The sequence below is a fragment of the Arachis ipaensis genome, chromosome B10 (assembly GCF_000816755.2).
Source record: "Arachis ipaensis cultivar K30076 chromosome B10, Araip1.1, whole genome shotgun sequence".
Taxonomy (NCBI): domain Eukaryota; kingdom Viridiplantae; phylum Streptophyta; class Magnoliopsida; order Fabales; family Fabaceae; genus Arachis; species Arachis ipaensis.
The window spans coordinates 9,936,323-9,957,576 of NC_029794.2; the positions used below are offsets into that span (position 1 = coordinate 9,936,323).

The following is a 21,254-nucleotide window of genomic DNA, read 5'->3' on the forward strand; positions in this document are numbered from 1 at the left end:
TTTTAAAATTTCATAAAAAAATTATTATTTTTAATATTTTTTTGCTTCAAATTTTTTAAAAGCAAAAAATAATAATAAGTTCATTAGTTTATTAATTAATGTTCTACATGTTTAATTAATTAATCAACTGTATTAATGTTCAACATGTTTATATTATTGTGGTTCGACCCGAATTGGCTACACTAATAAGTAAACAGCTTTCTTTAGAGGATCTATTGAGAGTTCTAACCTGTGACTTTGGTGAGAAGTGCTGTAATCGCAACTATGGAATCTGCTTTGTGCCTCAACATGCCGATGCAGATACAGATGAATTTAAAGCCACTCTTCAAACCTCTCAACCGTCAATTCGCCACGTGGACGATTCAATCAGCAGCGAAACAGAAGCCATCACTCGTCTTCCGCTTCAACCACTCGTCTCTGCTGCCTCCTCTACGCTGCGTTTCCAGCTCAGCTGGTGGTGGTGACATTCCCTCCGATGCTATTGTTCTCAACGTTGAGGGTATGATGTGCGACGGCTGCGCCAATAACGTCAGGAAGCTTCTAGAAAGTCGAGTATGCTCTTCCTTTTTCTATTCCATTTTTTTTTTATCTTTTATATATTAATGATGAAATGAAATGATGAACGGGCAGCCACAAGTGTCATCTGCTACTGTGAATCTAACCGCCGCTAAAGCAGTAGTGTCTGCCGTATCCGAAGAAAAAGGTTCCCCCAACTGGCAGAAGCAATTAGGAGAAGCACTTGCTCAGCATTTAACTAACTGCGGTTTCAATTCTACCTTTCAAGGTATGGTTTTGCTAATTATCGTTCTCTTCTAGTTTTTATCTGAATAAAACTAAGCTTTGGATGACCATTTAGAAGTTACCAATCAATTGCTTTACTTTTTGCCAATACCGTACTCTTTTAGATGATGAACGCTAGTTACATGTTAGTTACAGCACGCACATGAATTTCGTAGCGTTGATTTGGTTTGGTTTGGTTTGCAATTTTTCATGAACCTTGGTGGATTAATTGGCAGGCGAGTGATGCTATCAAGAATTGTATGGACTCGATTCATGTGAAGTTAGCTGTGTTCATGTATTAGTCTTCTTTAACAGAGCAACCTGAATTGGGATGGCTATTGTTCTTGTATACGTGGGAAATTAAAAAATTGTGATGTGTTAATTTCTTTCATCCATATGTTGATCAAGCAAAATATATTTTCATGAAAGTACAAGGTAGGAATTGCGCACACCAAATATCAATACACATTTTAGGAACTTGAAAGCAAGTGAAACAAATAAAGCTTATCAATCTTAATTCTTTCACAGGCAAATAAAAGTTTAAATTCCATCTACTGAATTGAGCAAGTCAAATTGAAATATAGCTCTTTGAGATGCAGTAATGTCATGAGATATGGCATTATTTACCGCAAAGTTGACAGAAGAATAAAATGGGCAAAATGCCACTGTACAGTACACGGTGTCCATAGTTACATTGGCGTGAAATTTGACCCTTTCACGAAGTGCCTATATAATTAACCAAGTACAGTTTTTCTCATGTCTGTTTCTTTATGTTATCAGCCTATTCCAACTACATACATAAATATGCAGATGGCAAAGCTCGCAACCACAAAACTTCCTCTATACGAGAGATGGGAACCAGAAAGATATTTAAACAATTTGGAGATCCAAACTAGAAATGATCAGATCAAGGAAAACACTTAAGACTGCATTCGAAGTATGATCTTTCTGATCCTCGCTCTCTGCTATCGAAGTCTAGTTTCTAAGAAAATTGTCATCTGTTTTCTTTCAAACCATGTAAGTCATGCCAACTTGCATCAGATTTGAGTGAGGTACAGTTAAAGTCGTGATACCCCTCCTGCTGTTCCTTCTCAAAAATGCATAGAAGTAGTTTATTACAAGCTTCTTGATAAACCATGAGTCCTTCCTTGCCCTTATATCCCCATGACCAAGAAGATAAACAACTCCAGATTCTTTAGCCTTGTGAATAAAAGATAACTCCCACTCAAGGCTCTGCTCAGCATCAAGTGCCGGGGTTACCTCCTCTGAAGTGCTTGCTTCTAAAGTGAGCTTTTTTGTGTCCTTATGACCAGCCAGAAGAGGAACCCCAAGTGAGTAAACACTCCCATTGGGAGCTACAAGAACCCTGGAATCATAGTGCCCTTCCTCTGAGTCAGAATCTTCATCCCCATCACTCTCCAGTGACCTCTCTTGAGCCTCACGGCGTATAAATTTTTCTAGGCTTTCAATCAGCAGCTGCTCAAAAGTCTGGTGATTTTCTTTACGGACATCCTTATAACCATACCTGTAGAAATTACAGAAGTCTGCATTTGTAAGATAAAAAGACATCTTCATTATGTGGATAGACATAATTTAACGAAGTTATTGATGTTCACGTGAAGCTACTGTATGTTTTGTATCTGAAAGTAATTTTTAAGGTCACATTTTCATCATTCAAACAACTTTCCCAAGGTAAAAGTCAATTAGCTTGGATTTTGAGATTCATATCTAAACTGATCTCATGCCAAAAAAAATTCAATTAGACAGATCTAGTTACCTGGCAATACAACGGAATATATGATAGCTTTTTGGGCAGACTCTCCGGAAAAGGAACCTTTCACTTTGAGGCACCACAGAAACAGGAACATACTTAATACTCACAAAAATGATCATGGAGTGTATTGCTGGAAGCGTAGTCAAAAAATGGCCAAAAACTCCTGGGATTCCTTTGACTAACTCATTATAGAGAAGACCAATTCCAGGAGCCCGTATTGTGCCTAGATTGCTACCTAATTCTCGCATCAAATCCATTGACAGCTTTTGTTTGACTTCAGTTTCATACTTGAGCTTGCTTCCATAATTCCAAACATACATGATAAAAAACATTATCACAGCAAGGACCAATATAATCCAACTTCCATCTGCCACACTCCCCAAAACAGATGAGAAGAAAATCAACTCCAATCCCAAGAAGAATACCACAAATGTCAGCACTATGATGATGTGTATTTGCCATATAAGAAGCATAACAAGGGTTACTAAAATAGTGGTCATCATCATCACTCCAAGCTCCGCAATACCTGAAAGAGGACCAAGGATCAACCTGAATACAAATTCATTATAATATTACATATAATTTAGTAGCAGCAAAGGAAGTGCAGTGTGTAAAATACTATGGAAAGCTAAACTATGCAGTCTCCATATCCTTGTACTCTGTTTACCCAGTCAAACTGTTATTGATGTATTCATTATGTGAATTCAGAAGTATGCGACAGACATCCGTTTAAAATAAAATTATAATAACCACTAGCTGATTGACCTACGTGCGTGTGTGTGCGCAGAAATTGTGTTCCGACCTTATGACCAGTGCAAAGCAAGCACGGTAATAATGGGGTTTAGGGTTTCTTGAAGCAAATGGGTCTTCTTATAGAAGACTTAAGTTGTATTATTATCTCTCTGATGTAGTTGAGAACATGAAAAATGAAATATTGGTAGAAGAGTTCGATAATTTTTAATAGTCCGAGTAAACTAAGTTTCTTATGCAGACTATTATATTGTGATGCTTTATCCCACTAGGGGTAAATCAATGTGCTTGATAAATCTAATGAATAAATGTGGTGATTATAAAAATAAACAGAAACACATTACCATAAGCATTTCCAATCTCATCAATGCTGGATATAGTGCAGACCAAAACCAGAGAAACAGCCAAGAGAAACCAGTTTAGGACAGGAATATAGATCTGGCCCATAAATTTCCGGGAGGTATGAACAATCTTAAGACGAGGGAAACAACCAAGTGCTGTTGATTGTTTTATGCATGAAAATGTTGCTGTTGTCATAGTCCGACTTGCAATTAGTGCAGCAATGTTTGCAATGAGGAAGGTTGGCCAGAATGCACCACCTGCACACATGGAATGCGATTGCTTATAGATCCTGTAAATTGCAAAGACAGGCCTATGTAAAGAATGAAATGATAAAAACACTCACTTGGAACTGAAGAGAAAAAGGCTCGACCAGCATCAGCATGGTTTTCCATAAGGTATGCAGCTTGACCCAAATAACCCAATACTAGGCACGGCAAAACAAGAAAGACAAAAGAAAGCTGCCAATTACCACAATTAGTTTTTATCAGCACATAGTTGACATTACAAATGAAATAAAAGAAATGATTAAATGAAAGAAGCCTAATGGTCTAACATAGTTTGTTACCTGAACTGATTGTACAGAAAAGTAGCAAAGATCTGCAAACATGGCCTCTGAACCTGCAAAATGGCCCAATAAGTGATGTTAATCAATGGATGAAGAGTTTTGCATATGCAACCACAGCGACATTATACTGTATATTCATCATACTACATATTATAGTGGATGTTTACAGCGATAGATTAAGCTCTGGTTGAATTATTATTATCGATGAACCTTGAAATTTGGACTGTTCCACTCAAATAGTGACAAAAACTAAATGAAAACTTTGACACTGACCATCATACTTGCTACCAATGTATTGCCTTCGGAACAAATATAAAAGACTCCCTAGGAGAACCAAATCTACAAATCTACATGACAAGGCAATGTATTTAGTATTATTGCATCCCTGTACCAAGATCCAGGATATATGTATTTACCAGTAGCACAAAGGAGACAACCCCCAAGAGAATACCATGCTTTAGTTGAGTTCCTCTTGAAAAAATAGTAGATGTGAATAGGATTAAATGCCTTCAAGACACCAGTATCATATTTGAGAAGATTGTATATCCCAATTCCAGCAAGAGAACAAAACCATATGAACAAAGCAGGTCCTACTAAAAGTCCCACTTTACTTGTTCCATACTTCTGTACACTGAACAAAATTATAAGGGATGCAACTGAAATCATCACCACTTCATCTGCATGGTTGAAAATGAACACAAGATTAATGCAACTATAAAGAATGCCTGCCAAATAAGGATATGAATAAACTCATGAATATGCCAACCTCCCTAATGAACGAGAAAATAAGACTATTGCAACTAAGTATGTCATCTCCATACAGAGAGAGTTAAATTACTATAGCCAAATCACAGCTAGATAATTATCACCCTCAACAAATAATGCATGGGCAAGCCACTCAAGAAAAAAAACAAACAATAGAAAATACAGATAGTAGATTTCATTAGTAGCTTAAGGCAATACCTTGCTCGATTGCATCTACCCCAACTTTTAAACCACCAACAGAGGAAAGTACTGCAGGAAGACATAGATATAAAGTGAGACTAACTATAAAGAACAGAAGATTAGAGCTTGTTAATGAAACAACATCTGGCCAAGAAAACAAGCAAAAATTTAATATTACAAGTAACATGGGAATCATCCCAAACACTAGCACCAAATAGCCTGGAAAAATTGCAAAAATGAATAAAGTAGCAGCAGCAACTAACCTGACATTGCCGGAGTAACAACCCCATTAGCAATCACCATAGAAGTACCAGCAAGCACTAATATTAGTAGAATCTTCTTCAGAGTCAAAGAACTCTCAAGTCTTTCCTTGATTTTTAGGGACCTTTCAAGCTCAGCAGATGGGACCTTTAGTCTAAAGCTTGATATACGGGCATCTGATGGTAATTGATTGGGGAGAAGGCTCACTTTAGCATGACGACATATCAATGAGTACAAGGCAAAAGTACCACCTGTAGTGTTTGACAACGTAAGTGTTAGCAAACTAAGTTCAGAAGACAGAGAAACACAAAGAACATTGGAGGCTTATTTAGAATATTTAACTTAATATACCTTCACCATCATCATTGGCCCACAGAACGACCAGCACATACTTCAATAAGGGAATCAGGATTAAAGTGTACAACACAAGTGATAATGCTCCAAGAATGTCCTCATCTCCATTGATGGGTGCCTTTCTAAACATGACACTAAAGGTATATAATGGACTTGTTCCCACATCACCAAAGACAACGCCAAGAGTCTGAAAAGCCAGCACGATTTTCTTTCCCATACTGATATCCTGCAAAGGAATATAAAGAAGAAAACAAGCAAAAAACATTGACATAGATTGTTCCAGTAGAGCTATGTAATCTTATCATGAGCCATAACAGATTTTTAAGAGAAGGACAGTGACTGTTGGGCACATAGAATTTCAAGTACTCAAGGTAATTACAAACTAAAATTCATGTATTTCAGAAACTCAACAACAGGATCAACACCAAGTATCTTTCTTTTTTCTACGTTACTCGTGTAGCTACTCCTTATGATCTTGATTGAACATAGTGAAATTTCTCTCTATCTCGCTCATGAATGTATATATGCTGTAGGTCACCATGGTAATTTTTGTTTGTGCACAAAAAAAAACGAGACACACACACACAGAATATAAGCAAGAAAGCTCTCAGGTTGTATTCAATTTTTCTTTTCCTCATGTAAATTCGACCTCCCATCATAACATTAACGCTCACAGCTTTCAAATTTCTCAACTCCTCCACCCACTTCAACAACTTGTACTCTCTTCTTAGTTTCCATGAGCACACTATTCAAGGATCCCATGCCTTCATAAGAAGGATATCACACCATTCAAATCTTAACTTCCTTTTCATGCTTATAATTACTGCGTACATGCTAATTCTTAACCGAGTAAAGGAACTTGCACATAGATAGAAAATTGAATCAGCTACGACACAATAATTCCATAAAAGAAAAAGCAAACCAAAATTTGAGAAGCAGCACCTCATAGTCAGTTCTATGAGCACCGGGGACATCAAGAGCCTCGACGTCGAAGGAATCAATTCGAGGTCCAGTTCGAATGAGTCTCTGCTCACCAATGTCCTCATCGTCAGAATCAAGCACGGAAGCGTAGCGACGGGTGTGATGGTGTCTCAAATCGGCGTTGAATTCTTCTATGTCGGAGTTATCCTCCTCGTCCCCCTGAAAAACCCACCTGGATTCGGTTGATTCCATGGAGTGTCCGCCATTGATATCACCTCTCTCCGGATCCCCTTCCTCCGTCGCCATGGCCATTGAATATAGTGCTTTCTTCAGAAGCTATGAAAATGAGGACAAAATTTCTGTGAATTTTGAGCTCTGTTTTCTGCAAGTGAAGAAGGTGGTGAAGTGCGAAATTGCGCGCATCACGGCTTAAGGGACAAAAATGGAATTTTCCCAGTGGGGGAACTGTGGATCACTGTGTCTTCGCGTCTAGAGAAGTTCAATAAATAATTAACTGTGATTTTATATTTTTTATATTTTACTTTGGGTTACTAAAATAATTAATAATTATTCTTATCCATTATCAATATCTTATGGGCCTATGGTGTGCCCATGTATATTATGTGAGGTGCCTTCAACAATTGATCACCTTTCATTGTTTTCGGATGATGGGTTCTTTGTATTGTTTTAGGACAGAATCCGAACAATGTGGTTTTATATTAATGTATGAAAAGTGACACATTCTTTATATATTATTTTCTTATTCATTTTAAAATATAATTTAATATTTAAAGTGGTTTTTAAAATTAATAATTTTTTAATTTTATCCTCAAAGTTATACTCTAAAATTCATAATAGTCTCTTAGAAAATTTTCCTTCATTACCGATCATTGAAAAATTGAAGTAGATTGTGTCCTGTGATGCTAACATTGTAATGGCTAACTGATATGACAAAGAAAACTCTTTTTTTTTTTTACAATCTGATGTTTTTCTCCCTTTTAAAATCCTAATTCCCAAATTTTGTTTATTCTCTATAGAAAATCACAATTTTTTTTAACAATCATTCATACTTTCACAAGACATTCCTACACACATAAACACATTTTTTTTTTACTAATTCTTGTTATAGTCTCAATAGAGAGCATGTACTACTCTTAATTTAGTTGAGATTAAATAGATGCAAAATCTATAAACTTTTTGACAAGTCTCTGTTGGAATTTTTATTCTAATTGTGATCCAATTTGTTAATACAGAAATTAGTTTGGGTGGTGTTGTAATTATTTATTATTATATTAACAGTTGGTCTGTTCTTTGATGGAAAGAACACGACTGTTCATCATAAATTTTATAAAATTTGGGTCTCCAATTCTGATCATAAGAACAAAAATTACACATTGATTCCATCTGCCTCTCTGTGATTCAAGAATTGGAAGTTCCAAATTAAATCAAAGAATTTATTGGCAATGATTGGAGGTACGTAAATTACTGGTTTTATAAAGAAACTTAACATGTGGTATCAGAGCAAGTTTGTCTCTGCCTTGCCATTTCAAAATTTAATTACTGTGCATTATTTTGATAAATTGTTTTTAAAGAAGAATGTATAGTATGAATTTTGAAAAAAAAAGTAAGAAAAACCATTGAAATTAAAGTTGACGTACCATAAGAAGAGGGAATAATAAATAATATTCCTAGAAGGAATCTTCTAAATTTGTGTCATAGTTGTTCTTCATAATAGTATAATTTTCCATGATTTCCATAAGTTTTCTTATTCTTGAATAATAATAATAAAAAAAAAGAGAGAAGAAGAAAGGGAAGACGGTGGAAGAGAGAAGACAGAATGAACTTATTATAAAAATTCAAATTTTGGTTGGAGTGAGGTTTGAACTTGGATCTTCTAAATATTGCCAAAATATTTGTCTACTAGATCATCTCCACTTTGATATTATTCATACTACTGAATTTATTTATTTGATGATTATATTTGCATGTAATATAAATTCTTTCGCTGCATATCATATTGTGATTAATATATGATTTATTGAGGAGTAGCCACAGCATCCTTAATAATAATTATATTTAAAGAGATCACATAAATATTAATATGATATATTTGTAATTGTTATGAATTATATAATAAACTTACCCACAAGAATTTATTATGTTATTCACATATAATTAGATTGAAATAGAAAATATTTCTTACTTCTTAATTAGCCTACAGGTATTAAGAAGCAGTATTTTATTTTCTAGTTTCAATACTTTAGTTAGTATAGTGAATATTATGTGTGTTAAAATCTTTGTCCACAAGTAAATTTTAATGACACTATGATTCATATTTATTTTGAGATGACTTGTATTGGCATGCATTATCATATGTTATGGATTTTGATGTGCCTATTTAAAGTTGAATAATGTTAGCATGATTTATTATTTGCAGCAGTAATGATATCTGAAACTGTATCTGAAGTTCATTTGTTAAGTGGTGATAACTATAAAGAATGGAAAGATAAGATTCTCTTTCACTTAGGGTGTGCAGACCTTGACTATGCTCCTCGTAAAGAGCCTCCGACACCTACTGATGCTAGTTCTCAAGTCGAGGTAGCATTATACGAACGGTGGGAGAAATCCAACCGTTTAAGTATGATGTTCATTAAGCTTCGTATTTCAGCTAGTATCCGAGGCTCAATTCCTGATTGTAGGAATGTCAAGGATTATATGAAGGCTATTGATGAACAGTTTAAGTCTTCTAGTAAGGCACTTGCAAGCACCCTAATGGCACAATTGTCATCTATGAGGCTTACCGGCGTAAGAGGTGTGCGTGAACACATCATGAGGTTGAGAGACATTGCAGCACAACTGAAAGCTTTAGAGGTTGAGATCTCTAACTCATTTCTGGTGCATCTTATTCTGAATTCTCTTCCTTCCCAGTACGGACTATTTAAGATTTTTTATAATACACATAAGAAAAAATGTCCATTAATGAATTACTGGTGATGTGTGTGTGTAAGAGGAAGGAAGGCTAATTCAGAAATTTGGTAAAAGTGCACTATTAGTGACAAATGAGGGTGGTAAAAAGCAAGCTCATAAGAAGAAAGGAAAGGGTATTGTATCACATCCTATGAAGAAAGAAGGTGCACGATGTTTCTTTTGTAAAAAGAAAGGACACATGAAGAAGGAGTGCCCAAAATTTAAAGTTTGGCTTGAAAAGAAAGGTACTAACCTTTGTGATCTTATTCCTTCAGTGTATTTTGAATCTAATTTTGTTGAAATATGTCATGACACTTGGTGGATTGATTCTGATGCTGAAATTCATATTTCAAATACCATGCAGGGTTTCATAAGGAAAAGGAAACCGATAGGAAGTGAACTAAGCATCTATATGAAAAATCGGATGCGTTCACGTGTGGAAGCTGTTGGAACATTTAGGCTTGTATTAAGTACTGGTTGTATTTTAGATTTAGAAAAAATCTTTTATATTCTAAATTTTTCTAAAAATTTGATTTCTTTATCTAAGCTTGTAAAACAAGGATTATGTATACATTTTTATGATGATTCTGTTGACATTATTAAAAATTATAATATTATTGGACGTGGTACTTTAATTGGTGATTTATTTAAAGTCCATTTAGCTAATAATGTTCCATCTAGTCTTATGGCTATGCATGGTAATGGTATGAATGAAAAATCCTCCATGTTGTGGTACTGAAGGTTGGGACACATCTCCATTGAGAGAATGAAGAAATTAGTAAGTGATGGGGTTCTTGAACCTCTAGACTTTACTGATTTTGATACTTGTGTGGATTGCATTAAGGGAAAGCAAACCAAAAAGTCTAAAAAAGGTGCTAAGAGGAGTTCTAACATATTAGAAATAATTCATACTGACATATGTTGTCCTAATATGTCCTTAAGTGGTCAGAAATATTTCATCTCCTTTATTGATGATTATTCACGATATATGTATCTCTATATGCTTCATAATAAATATGAGGCATTGGACGCTTTTAAAGTTTATAAAGCTGAAATAGAGAAACAATGCAGAAAGAAAATTAAGATCGTGAGATCTGATAGAGGTGGAGAATTCTATGGGAGATGTACTGAAAGTGGACAAGCACCTGGTCCATTTGCAAAGTATCTTCAAGAGCATGGTATTGTGGCACAATACACCATGCCTGGCACACCAGATTAAAATGGTGTAGATGAAAGAAGAAATAGGACTTTGCTGGATATGGTGAGGAGTATGCTTAGCAACTCCAATCTTCCTTTATCCTTGTGGAGTGAAGCCCTTAAGACAGCTATGCAGAAAAATCTAAGGGTTACAGATTTTATTGTCCCTCATATTCAAGTAAAATAGTTGAATCTAGAAATGCAAGGTTTTTAGAGCATGATATGAAAAGTGGAAGAAATCATCCTCTTAAAGTTGTTGAGAATGATAATGTTTATCAAACCTCTCCATGTACAAGAATGATTGTTCAATACAATGCCCATACAAATAGGGTCAATGTAGAACAACCTATTACTAATGTTCTACATCATGAAGATAATGTTCAAGTAGATCATATGGTGGAGGATCAAACTCTTCATAATGAAAATGTTGTTCGAGAACATATTGCTCAAGAGCAACTTCAAGAAGAGGGAGAACCTGTTATGCCACTACCTTTACAAGAGGTTGATAATGCAACATTAAGAAGATCAACAAGAATAAGAAAGCTTGCAATTTCTAGTGACTATGTAGTGTATCTTGCTGAGTCTGACTATGATGTTTGTGATGAAAATGACCTAACGACGTTTTCACAAGCAATGGAAAGTCGTAATTCCAATTTCTGGCTAGATGCTATGAAGGATGAAATGAATTATATGGCGGATAACCAAGTTTGGGATCTTGTAGAATTGCCTGATAGGAAAAAGGCCATTGGCTGTAAATGGGTCTTTAAGACCAAGAAGGATTCCTCAGGCAATATTGAGCGCTACAAGGTTCGACTTGTTGCTAAAGGATTTACTCAAAGGGAAGGAGTTGACTACAGAAAAATCTTTTCTCCTGTTTCAAAGAAAGACTCTTTCCGCATCATTATGGCATTGGTAGCACACTTTAACATGGAATTGCATCAAATGGATGTGAAAACGGCCTTCCTTAATGGAGATTTGGAAGAAGATGTCTATATGAGACAACCCGAAGGGTTTATCTCAAGTGCTGGTAAGGAGTTAGTTTGCAAGCTTAAGATAGCAATGTATGGTCTTAAGCAGGCTTCCCGACAGTGGTATTTGAAGTTTTACAATGTGATTTCTTTATTTGGGTTCATTGAGAATATTTCTGATCAATGTATATATCAGAAGGTTAGTGGGAGCAAGATCATATTTCTCATCTTATATGTAGATGATATTTTGCTTGCAACAAATGATTTAGGGTTGTTACATGAAGTGAAACAATTTCTCTCTAGACATTTTGATATAAAAGATATGGGTGATGCATCTTATGTCATTGGCATAAAGATTCATAGAGATAAACATAAAGGAATTTTAGGTTTATCTCAAGAAGCCTATATTAATAAAGTTCTTGAGAGGTTTAAAATGCAAAATTGTTCACCAAGTGTTGCACCTATTGTGAAAGGTAACAAATTCTGCTTAGATCAATGTCCCAAAAATGAACTTGAAAAGAAATAGATACAAAATATTTCTTATGCTTCAGCCATTGGAAGCCTAATGTATGCTCAGGTCTGTACAAGACCTGATATTGCTTTTGCTGTTAGCATGTTAGGAAGATATCAAAGTAATCCAGGAATTATCCATTGGAGAGCTACAAAGAAGGTCTTAAGGTACCTTCAAGGGACCAAGAACTTCATGCTTACATATAGACGAACCAACAATTTAAAAATTGTTGGATACTCAGATTCAGACTTGGCGGGATGTGTTGATTCTAGGAAGTCAACGTCAGGATACATCTTTATGCTTGCTGATGGAGCAGTATCTTGGAAGAGTGCAAAACAATCACTTGTAGCTACTTCTACCATGGAATCCGAGTTTATTGCTTGTTTTGAGGCTACATCACAAGGTGTTTGGCTAAAAAATTTCATCTCTGGGCTTAAGATTATGGATTGTATCTCTAGGCTATTGAGAATATATTGTGACAATTCAGCTGCTGTATTTATGGCTAAGAATAATAGAAGTAGTAGTCGAAGTAAGCACATCGATATTAAGTACTTAGCCATTAAAGACCGAGTTAGGTCTAATGAGGTACAAATAGAGCATATTAGTACTAAACAAATGATAGTTGATCCTTTGACAAAAGGCATGCCACCAGGATTGTTTAAGGATCATGTTACTAGTATGGGTTTATGTTCTGTAACGTCACTTATATGACTTATGTTATATTATATGACATATTTGAATATGAAATTTCTATTATTGTTTGTTTCTCATTTGGTCAGTATATATGCGCATACATGATTGAGAATGACAAATAAAATTCAGTGAAGAACCTAGAATAATCATTGGGCTTATTCCTACAGAAATACCACATGAAGAGTTTATTTAGTTAGGAGATATTACATTGTAATACATAGAAGGTAATACTTGATTAATGAGAAACTACCGTTATGATTTGTATAATTTGTCTTAATTGTTTAAGCATAGTATGTAATTACAAACTATACGTAACAAATGTTGGACCAAATGGGAGAATGTTAGAATTTTTATTCTAATTGTAGTCCAATTTGTTAATATAGAAATTATTTTGGGTGGTGTTGTAATTATTCATTATTATATTGACAGTTGGTCTATTCTTTGATGGAAAGAACACGACTGTTCATCATAAACTTTATAAAATTTGGGTCCCCAATTCTGATCATAAGAACAAAAATTACACCTTGATTCCATCTGGCTCTCTGTGATTCAAGAATTGAAAGTTCCAAATTAAATCAAAGAATTTATTGGCAATGGCTGGAGGTACGTAAATTACTGGTTTTATAAAGAAATCTAACAGTCTCTTTACATTAGCAGAAGAAATTTGAGATTCAATTGCAAGTCTCTCCATATTTTTTGTATATCCAAAAATCACAATCTTCTTTCTTTTACTGTTGCAACTCGTCAATGACATCAATACAAAGATTAAGAACTTATTACTTAAATTCCGCTGCTCTAGATCCAACAATTGCAGAAAAAGAGTAATATTTTCATCATCTTGCACAAATCTCTTCCTATACTTTACAACCATAACCATCTTGGAGAGTGTCTTTGTCATCATTTTTGGAACCTCGAATGATTTTGCATTTAGAAATTTAACAAGTTCTGTCGTGAATTTGATCAAACATTATCGAAATTCTCAATCAAACGCTACAGACACAAGGCAGCAATAATTTGTTCAGTCTCACTTGAACACTCCAAAATTTTAACCAAAGACACAACAACACCAGCACTAACAAGAACTCTTTTATGAGAATTATACCTCACAATCAAAGAAATTACTTTTGCAAACTCTTGTTGAATCTCCAACTCAGAAGACCCACAAAATCAACAAGAACATGAACAATATTACTAACTTGAACAATCACTTCCACGTACTTGTCATCTTTTGAAAAAAACTTCGTGGAGGTTGATCAATCTCGGAGTTTGGACTTTTAAAAAGAAAAAAGGGACCAGATTGGAAGGGAAAAAAAAGAGTTTCTTTTACTACATTAGCCAGTTGTTACATTGCTAGCGTGGCAGGACTTCAGTCCACTTCAACTTTTCCACGACCAGTAATGGACAGCTGTGTGAGAGACTACTATAAAATTTAGAGTACAATTTCAAAGATGTACGGTAGGTCGGGTACTGGACGGTTCGGGTTGGTTCTTCGGTCGATAAGAGAGGGGATCGCCTGGTTCCGGGTTGCTGGGTCGAAGGAGGGATAACCGACTTCCTGAGCTCTTTGTGTGGAAGGGGGGTGTCACCTGCAAAGACACTCCGACGCTCTAGTCAGTCAAGTGTGCAGGCGAGAGATGAGAGAATGGTATGTGACGTACCTTGGGGGAGGGGTAGGACCCTCCCCATATAGTCAGAGGCGGGTCCCACAAGGGCAGAACCCACCTTCCTCGAAGCTTCCCTATACATCTGTAGTAGTGAGTTGTCCACTAATAGACATAATTATAAACCAAATTTTCATCCAAAACATAATAATAAATATTGTTCCCAAAGCAAAATAAACATAATCCAAAACATAATTATAAATATTGTCAATAAAACAAAATAAACATAATCCATAACACTCAATTTTCATCTTTATTCTCTTGTAACTTGGGTTGGGGGAAGTTGGGTTTTAGCAAAAAAATTGTAAAAATACCCCTTGTCAGAAAATATTAAGCCCGACGGGGAAGCTCGCCCTGCTCCGCCAAAGCCCGCGATTTAAGCGGTGCGGATTAGGCGGGCTTTTGCTATTTGGTGGTCCCAATTTTTCAGCCCAGTCTGCTTTTTTTGGCGGGTTACGCGGGCCGGCTCAACGGATTTAGGCCCGTTTGCCACCCCTAGTTGTTGGTGGCGTGTTATCTCTTCTTCCGTATGTTGTCGCCAGGTCGGCTGCCCGTGGAGGGGACGTGCCTCTTGCGCGCGTGTCTCTTCATTGATGGGGATAACTGTTCGTTGCCTCGTTCTTCGCGCCGGACATTTAATGCTCATAATGGGTTGTTTCAAACCCTGTGAGTAAAGACTCTTTTACCCCTGCTTTTCGCGCTTTAGGTCAGTTTTTTAATCCCCTAACCAGTTTCACGCTCCATTTTCATTCCATTTCCTTGTTCATCCTCATTCTATTTTCTTTGCATTCTCCTTCTTCCTTCCTGAATTCCCTACTGTGATCTTCGCGTTTTTGAGCATCCATCCCTTCCTGCTTTCCTCTCAGCTATCACAGTCAATCAGGTAAGCACTCTTCTCCTCTTCCTTTGCTTACGTTCGTTTTATCTTCATTATCAGTTCTTCTATATGCATGTTGCTTATTTGATTTGCATGCTAGATGATCATAGTGTCAAGTAGGTGCGTTAGGGGGGTTACCATTCCAGGGTGTTAGCTTTTTAGGCTTTTGCTTGGATTCTGCTTTAGCCATGCTTAATTATAGTTACTGAATAGGCTTAATGTAGTTTCTGGGATTTTTCCGAGCTCCCGACCTCGTAGACTAACCGAGTGGTACCCCACTATAGGTATGCCTCGCATCGTCTCACGAGCTTCCACCTCCGCCGCGGGTTACGACCCGTACGCTTGGGTGACTTCCGATGTGAAAGAATCCCCGAACCAGATGGGCGAGGAGGAGCTTACCGAGTTCCGCCAAGCCGAGTACTTGTACGGGAGAACCAACGAGGAGGCCAACTATGACGTTTTCGTTCCTGCCCCCAACGAGCGGCTATATGAGCTCAACTTCCACTCCCCCCAGGTTCCCGATTGGATTTGGTTTTATAAGTCCATGTTCACCCAAGTAGGGGTCCGTATTCCTTTTTCTGCATTTCAAATGGCGCTCCTCAACTGGATCTCTGTGGCACCGTCGCAGTTGCATCCGAACAGTTGGGCTTCCATCCGCTGTTTCGAGATGGTGTGTGAATACCTAGAGCTGCCAGTGTTTGTAGACGTTTTTCTTTATTTTTTCAACCTCACGAATCCTTCCAAAGAAGGGAAAGCGAGGAAAAGGTTCATGTCCTTCCAATCTGCCCAGGGTTGAAGGATTTTTGGCTTGTTTGAAGACTCTTATCATGGGTATAAGGATAAATATTTTAAGGTGCGTCCAGTCAAAGGTCGCCATCCCTTCTGGTTGTCCTTAGAAGGGGAACGCCTCATCCCGATGTATTGGAGTTTCGGGGCGAGGTCCAACACCTTCATTAAGGTGACTTACAAGGGGATGTCCGTTGTGGACAGAAAGATTGCCGACGTGTTGTTGGCTGTCTTTGGGAGAAACCATGTGAATCTCCACCTTCTTATGGGTAATTGGGAGGTTGTCAGAAATTACATTTGTGAGTGGCTGACTTGTATTTCTTGCGTTGTGGTTGCTTTGATTGGTTATGCCGATTTCACGACTAACTTGTTTATTTATTTGCTGCAGTGGAGATGTCTGCCGAGGTGACGGGCCTTGAGAATTTGTTTAAGACTTTTTTGGAGGAAAGTGATGGGGAGAAAGGTAACGGGAAGTCGGAGACCCCTCCTGAGAATAAGGAGGATCAGGCGGTGCCTTCACCCCGTGATACCGAGATGATGGACAGGAATTCTAATGGGGTGCGCGTCTCTCCCATTCATGAGGAGGGGGCCGGCACTGGGCATTCGACCTCCACTGAACAAGTCGAGGATGATGACTTGAAGGTTATCCCAACCCCCAAGAGGCAGAGGTCATCCTCCAGCCCTGAGGGAGTCCTCACCGTGATGGAGAGGAACTTTGACGCCGGGAACTTCATAGATGCCTAGTTGCTTCCTGGCACGGAGGAGCACTTCCATGGCTCTGACCTTTCGGGGCATGTGAGGTGGATGTACCGTACCCTCCTCGGCGGTGCTGCTATAGCTCGGAAGGCCGAGTTTGAGTTGTCAGGGATGCAGTCACTGCACAGGAAGCTTGAATCTGCTGCCACTGCCAATAATCAATTCAAAACTCAAGTTGAAACGCTTTGGGAGCAGCTGTCCAAGGTGGAGGAGAAGCTTAGGGATGCCGAGGATAAGGCCGCGTCTGCCGAGGAAAAATTGAAGATCTCTGATGCTACCGTATCCCGTCTGACCGAGCGGGAGATGAGTTTGGAAAGCCAGTTCAACGCTGTGCAAGGTCGGGTGGTCGCTTTGGAGAAAGAACGTGATGCGGCCGTCTCGTCGGCTAAGGCCGCTCAAGCTAAAGCCGAAGAGTTTAAGAAGAAGCATAAAGAGACCGATGACTGAGGAAGCCCTTAAGGCCCAGGTGAAGATTGTGGCCCCCGACTTCGACACGTCGGCGATTGGCATTTTTAAAACAATCAGGGATGACAAGATTGTTGACATGCCCAAGAAATGATCCCATGTACCTTTGTATTTTTGTTTGTAGAACTTGTGGAACTAGCTTTTTAACATACTCTGGTAGTCGCTTGGTCGGCTTGTGATTATCATCTTTTCCTGCTTATTGTTTTTGTTTTATTTCATTACCGTTTTGTTGGTATGGGCTTGTGGCTCGTGTTCGTTTACCGTTGTGCTGGTAGTTCGACGAAGCCAAGTCGTGGCTTTACTATCGCTGTAGCCGTTTGTTATGGCTTTAGCTTAATTGGCTCCCGGGGTGATCAGTCCCGGGGTACTGTATCGTGGTCCCGTTTAACATGTTTCATATGAAACTTGTTGTCGTGGGATGTGTAAATGGGGAAGAGCAAGTGGGAAGGTAATTTTGACAAGTAAACGTTAATCGATAATTAAAGAAGTCTATTGCCATAATAAGTATTTAACAAAAGTAAATCGCTGAGCCCATCAAATCGCCTAATCGGCGTGTTTGAGCTAGGAATAAAATCTTCTCAAGTTACCTGCATTCCAAGTTCTCGAGACTTCCTTGCCATCGAGCTTCTCTAATTTGTAGGCGCCCTTGCCAATCACCTCTTTGACTCTGTAGGGGCCTTCCCAGTTTGCCGCCAGTTTACCTTCCCCTTGGGTCGGTAGCCCGATATCGTTGCGCCGCAGGACGAGGTCATTTTGCTCAAATTCTCTCCTGAGCACTTTGGTGTTGTAGCGCAGGGCCATTCTTTGCTTTAGTGGCATTTTTGACAAGTGGGCCATCTCCCTAGCCTCATCTGCTAGGTCCTTTTCCACTGCTTCCTCTACTCCCTTCAGGAGTAATCGTGGGCTCGGCTCGCCAATCTCTACAGGTATCATTGCGTCCACCCCGTACGTCAAGCAGAAAGGGGTTTCTCCTGTGGACGACTGCCCGGTTGTTCGGTAAGACCAGAGAACTGAGGCGAGTTCATCAGTCCATGCACCTTTTTTGTTATCCAGCCGCTTCTTGAGGTCCAGCAAGATAACTTTGTTTGCGGCCTCAACCTGACCGTTTGTCTGGGGATGCTCTACATAGGAGAATTTCTGCTTTATGCCCAGGCCAATGAGGAACTCCGCGAACTTCTTGTCAGTGAACTGTGTCCCGTTATCAGAGACGACGACTTTCGGGATGCCGAATCGAGTTATCACTTGACTCCACATAAACTTTCGGCAATTGGCTGAGGATATACTGGCCAGTGATTCAGCCTCTATCCACTTGGTGTAGTAGTCGATGGCAACTATGAGGAATTTGACTTGCCCCGGTCCCAGTAGGTCGACTCTCCACTGTGCGAAAGGTCAGGAAGATGTCAATAGGCTTAGCTCGATTGCCGGCGCCTTGTGGAAGTTGGCGTTCTCTTGGCACTTGACGCATTTCCTTACAAATTCTTTGGAGTCCATCATCATCGACGGCCAGTAGTATCCATCTCGGACGAGCTTTCTTGCTAGGGCCTTGCCCCCGATGTGGTGACCACAGCACCCCTCGTGGACTTCTCTAAGGACGTAGTCCATTTGGTCGAGGTGCAGGCACTTTAGTAAGGGCTGACTGAGTCCCTTTTTAAATAGTTGACCTTGTATGATCGCATATTTGGTCGCTTCTCTTCTCAATGCTTTGGCTGCCTTCTCGTCGTTAGGGAGTTTGCCGTTTTCTAGGAAATCAGTGATGGGGTCCATCTAGGAGGGGCTTATCTTTGTCAGGTAGAGTGCAACTGTTGGTTCTTTTATCATGCCTTGAATGAGGGACCGGTTGCCGACTCCCGGTTTCGTGCTCGCTAGCTTGGATAGGAGGTCTGCCCGTGTGTTCCTTTCCCTTGGAACGTGTTGGACCGCGACCTCCTCGAATTGTTTGCTCAGCTCTCTGACCTTCTCCAAGTACTTCTGCAACAGCGAGTCTCTGGCTTGGTAGCTTCCATTTACTTGCGAGGTAACGACCTGCGAATCACTGCACACTTCCAGCCTCGTAGCCCCGACTTCCCGAGCTAAGATCAGGCCGCCCAAAAGAGCTTCGTATTCCGCTTGGTTGTTCGATACGGGAAACTCGAACTTGATTGATTGTTCATATATGACCCCGGTAGGGCTTTTCAAGATGATTCCGGCACCTCCGGACGTTTGGTTGGAGGCTCCGTCCATATGGAGCCTCCACCGTATGCCCAGCTCCTCGGTCGGTTCCCCCGTTACTTCTACCAAAAATTCTGTCATTGCTTGCGCCTTAATCGCATGTCGAGGCTCATATCGCAAATCGTACTGAGATAGCTTGATGGCCCAAGTCATCATTCTTCCCGCTAAGTTGGGTTTTTGGAGCACTTGGCAGATTCCTTGGTCCGTTCTCACGACCACTTGGTGACCCTGGAAGTACTGTCGTAGTCTTCGGGAAGAGGTTAGCAGTGCCAGAGCCAGCTTCTCTAATTTGCTGTATCTCAGTTCTGCTCCTTGCAGTGCTCTACTCACGAAGTAAATTGGTTGTTGAACCTTCCCTTCTTCCCATACCAAAACTGCCGCCAGCGCTTCCTCCGTTATGGCCAGGTACAGCCTTTTTTCATAAGGTTGAAAAATGGTAGCGCCCTAGCAGCCGACGCTCTAAGGAAAAGGGATAAGGCCATGAGTCTACCTGAGAGCCTCTGAACATCCTTGACACATCCCGGACTCTTCATTTGGAGTATTGCTTGGCACTTTTCCGGGTTGGCCTCGACCCCCCTTTGGGTTATCATGAACCCTATGAACTTTCCAACTTCCATGGCAAAGGCATATTTGAGTGGGTTGAGCCTCATGCCGTGTTGTCGGAGGGAGTCGAACACGTTTCCCAGGTCGCTTATGAGGTCCTCAGGCCGGGTGGTCTTTGCGAGGATATCATCTACATATACATCCACCGTTTTGCCTATGAGGTCGCTAAATATCTTGTTCATTAGCCTCTGGTATGTTGCCCCAGCGTTCTTTAGGCCGAACAGCATTACCTTGTAGCAATATATCCCTCCCGGCGTTATGAACGCTGTTTTCTCTTCGTCAGGCCGGTGCATCGGTATCTGATTATAGCCAGAGTAAGCGTCCATGAAGCTTAGGTACCGATATCCCGCCGCTGCGTCGATGAGTGCGTCAATGTTGGGTAAAGGGTATCAGTCCTTGGGGCATGCTTTGTTGAGATCAGAGTAGTCCACACACATCCTCCATTTCCCGTTGTGCTTTTTCACTAGAACTACATTCGACAGTCACGTCGAGTAGTCGAGTTCCCGAATGAATCCTGCTTCTAGGAGGCTGGCCGTCTGCCTGGCCACCTCCTCTGCTCGCTCTTGCGACATTTTCCTTCTCCTTTGAGCTACCGGTCTGGCCTCGGCCATCACGGCCAAGTGATGTGACATGAGTTGGGGTCTATCCCCGGCATGTCGGCTGGCGTCCATGCAAATAGATTGCCGTTAGCCCTGATCATTTCCATTAGAGGTCCCTTTAGGTCATGTGGGAGGTTTCTGTTTACGTAGGTGAACTTCTCCTCAGTGTCCCCGACTCTGAACCTCTCTAAGTTCCCTTCTGGTTCGGGTCTCGGCTTGTCGCTGACTCTGGCGTCCAAGTCGGCAAGGAACACCCCCGATGCCTCTTTAG

General features: G+C 39.6%; 2 protein-coding genes across 3 annotated transcripts; one reads left to right on the forward strand and one right to left on the reverse strand.

Moving 5' to 3' along the window:
- LOC107622848 (copper-transporting ATPase PAA1, chloroplastic) lies at positions 140–1,214 on the forward strand. The gene is made up of 3 exons (XM_016324894.2): positions 140–552; positions 631–784; positions 1,017–1,214. Exons 1-3 carry the CDS (start codon positions 265–267, stop codon positions 1,022–1,024), a joined length of 450 nt encoding a protein of 149 aa, XP_016180380.1. The 5' UTR covers positions 140–264; the 3' UTR covers positions 1,025–1,214.
- LOC107622847 (potassium transporter 7) lies at positions 1,371–7,197 on the reverse strand. 2 transcript variants are annotated; one of them, XM_016324893.2, is made up of 10 exons: positions 6,714–7,192; positions 5,769–5,997; positions 5,420–5,668; positions 5,175–5,225; positions 4,628–4,888; positions 4,212–4,264; positions 3,990–4,104; positions 3,649–3,903; positions 2,558–3,080; positions 1,371–2,305 (listed from the first exon to the last, which is right to left on the reverse strand). In XM_016324893.2, exons 1-10 carry the CDS (start codon positions 7,002–7,004, stop codon positions 1,789–1,791), a joined length of 2,544 nt encoding a protein of 847 aa, XP_016180379.1. In that variant the 5' UTR covers positions 7,005–7,192; the 3' UTR covers positions 1,371–1,788. The 2 variants fall into 2 exon arrangements, with proteins under 2 accessions (XP_016180379.1, XP_020970026.1); XM_021114367.1 differs by having other exon boundaries at positions 2,209–2,324; positions 6,714–7,197.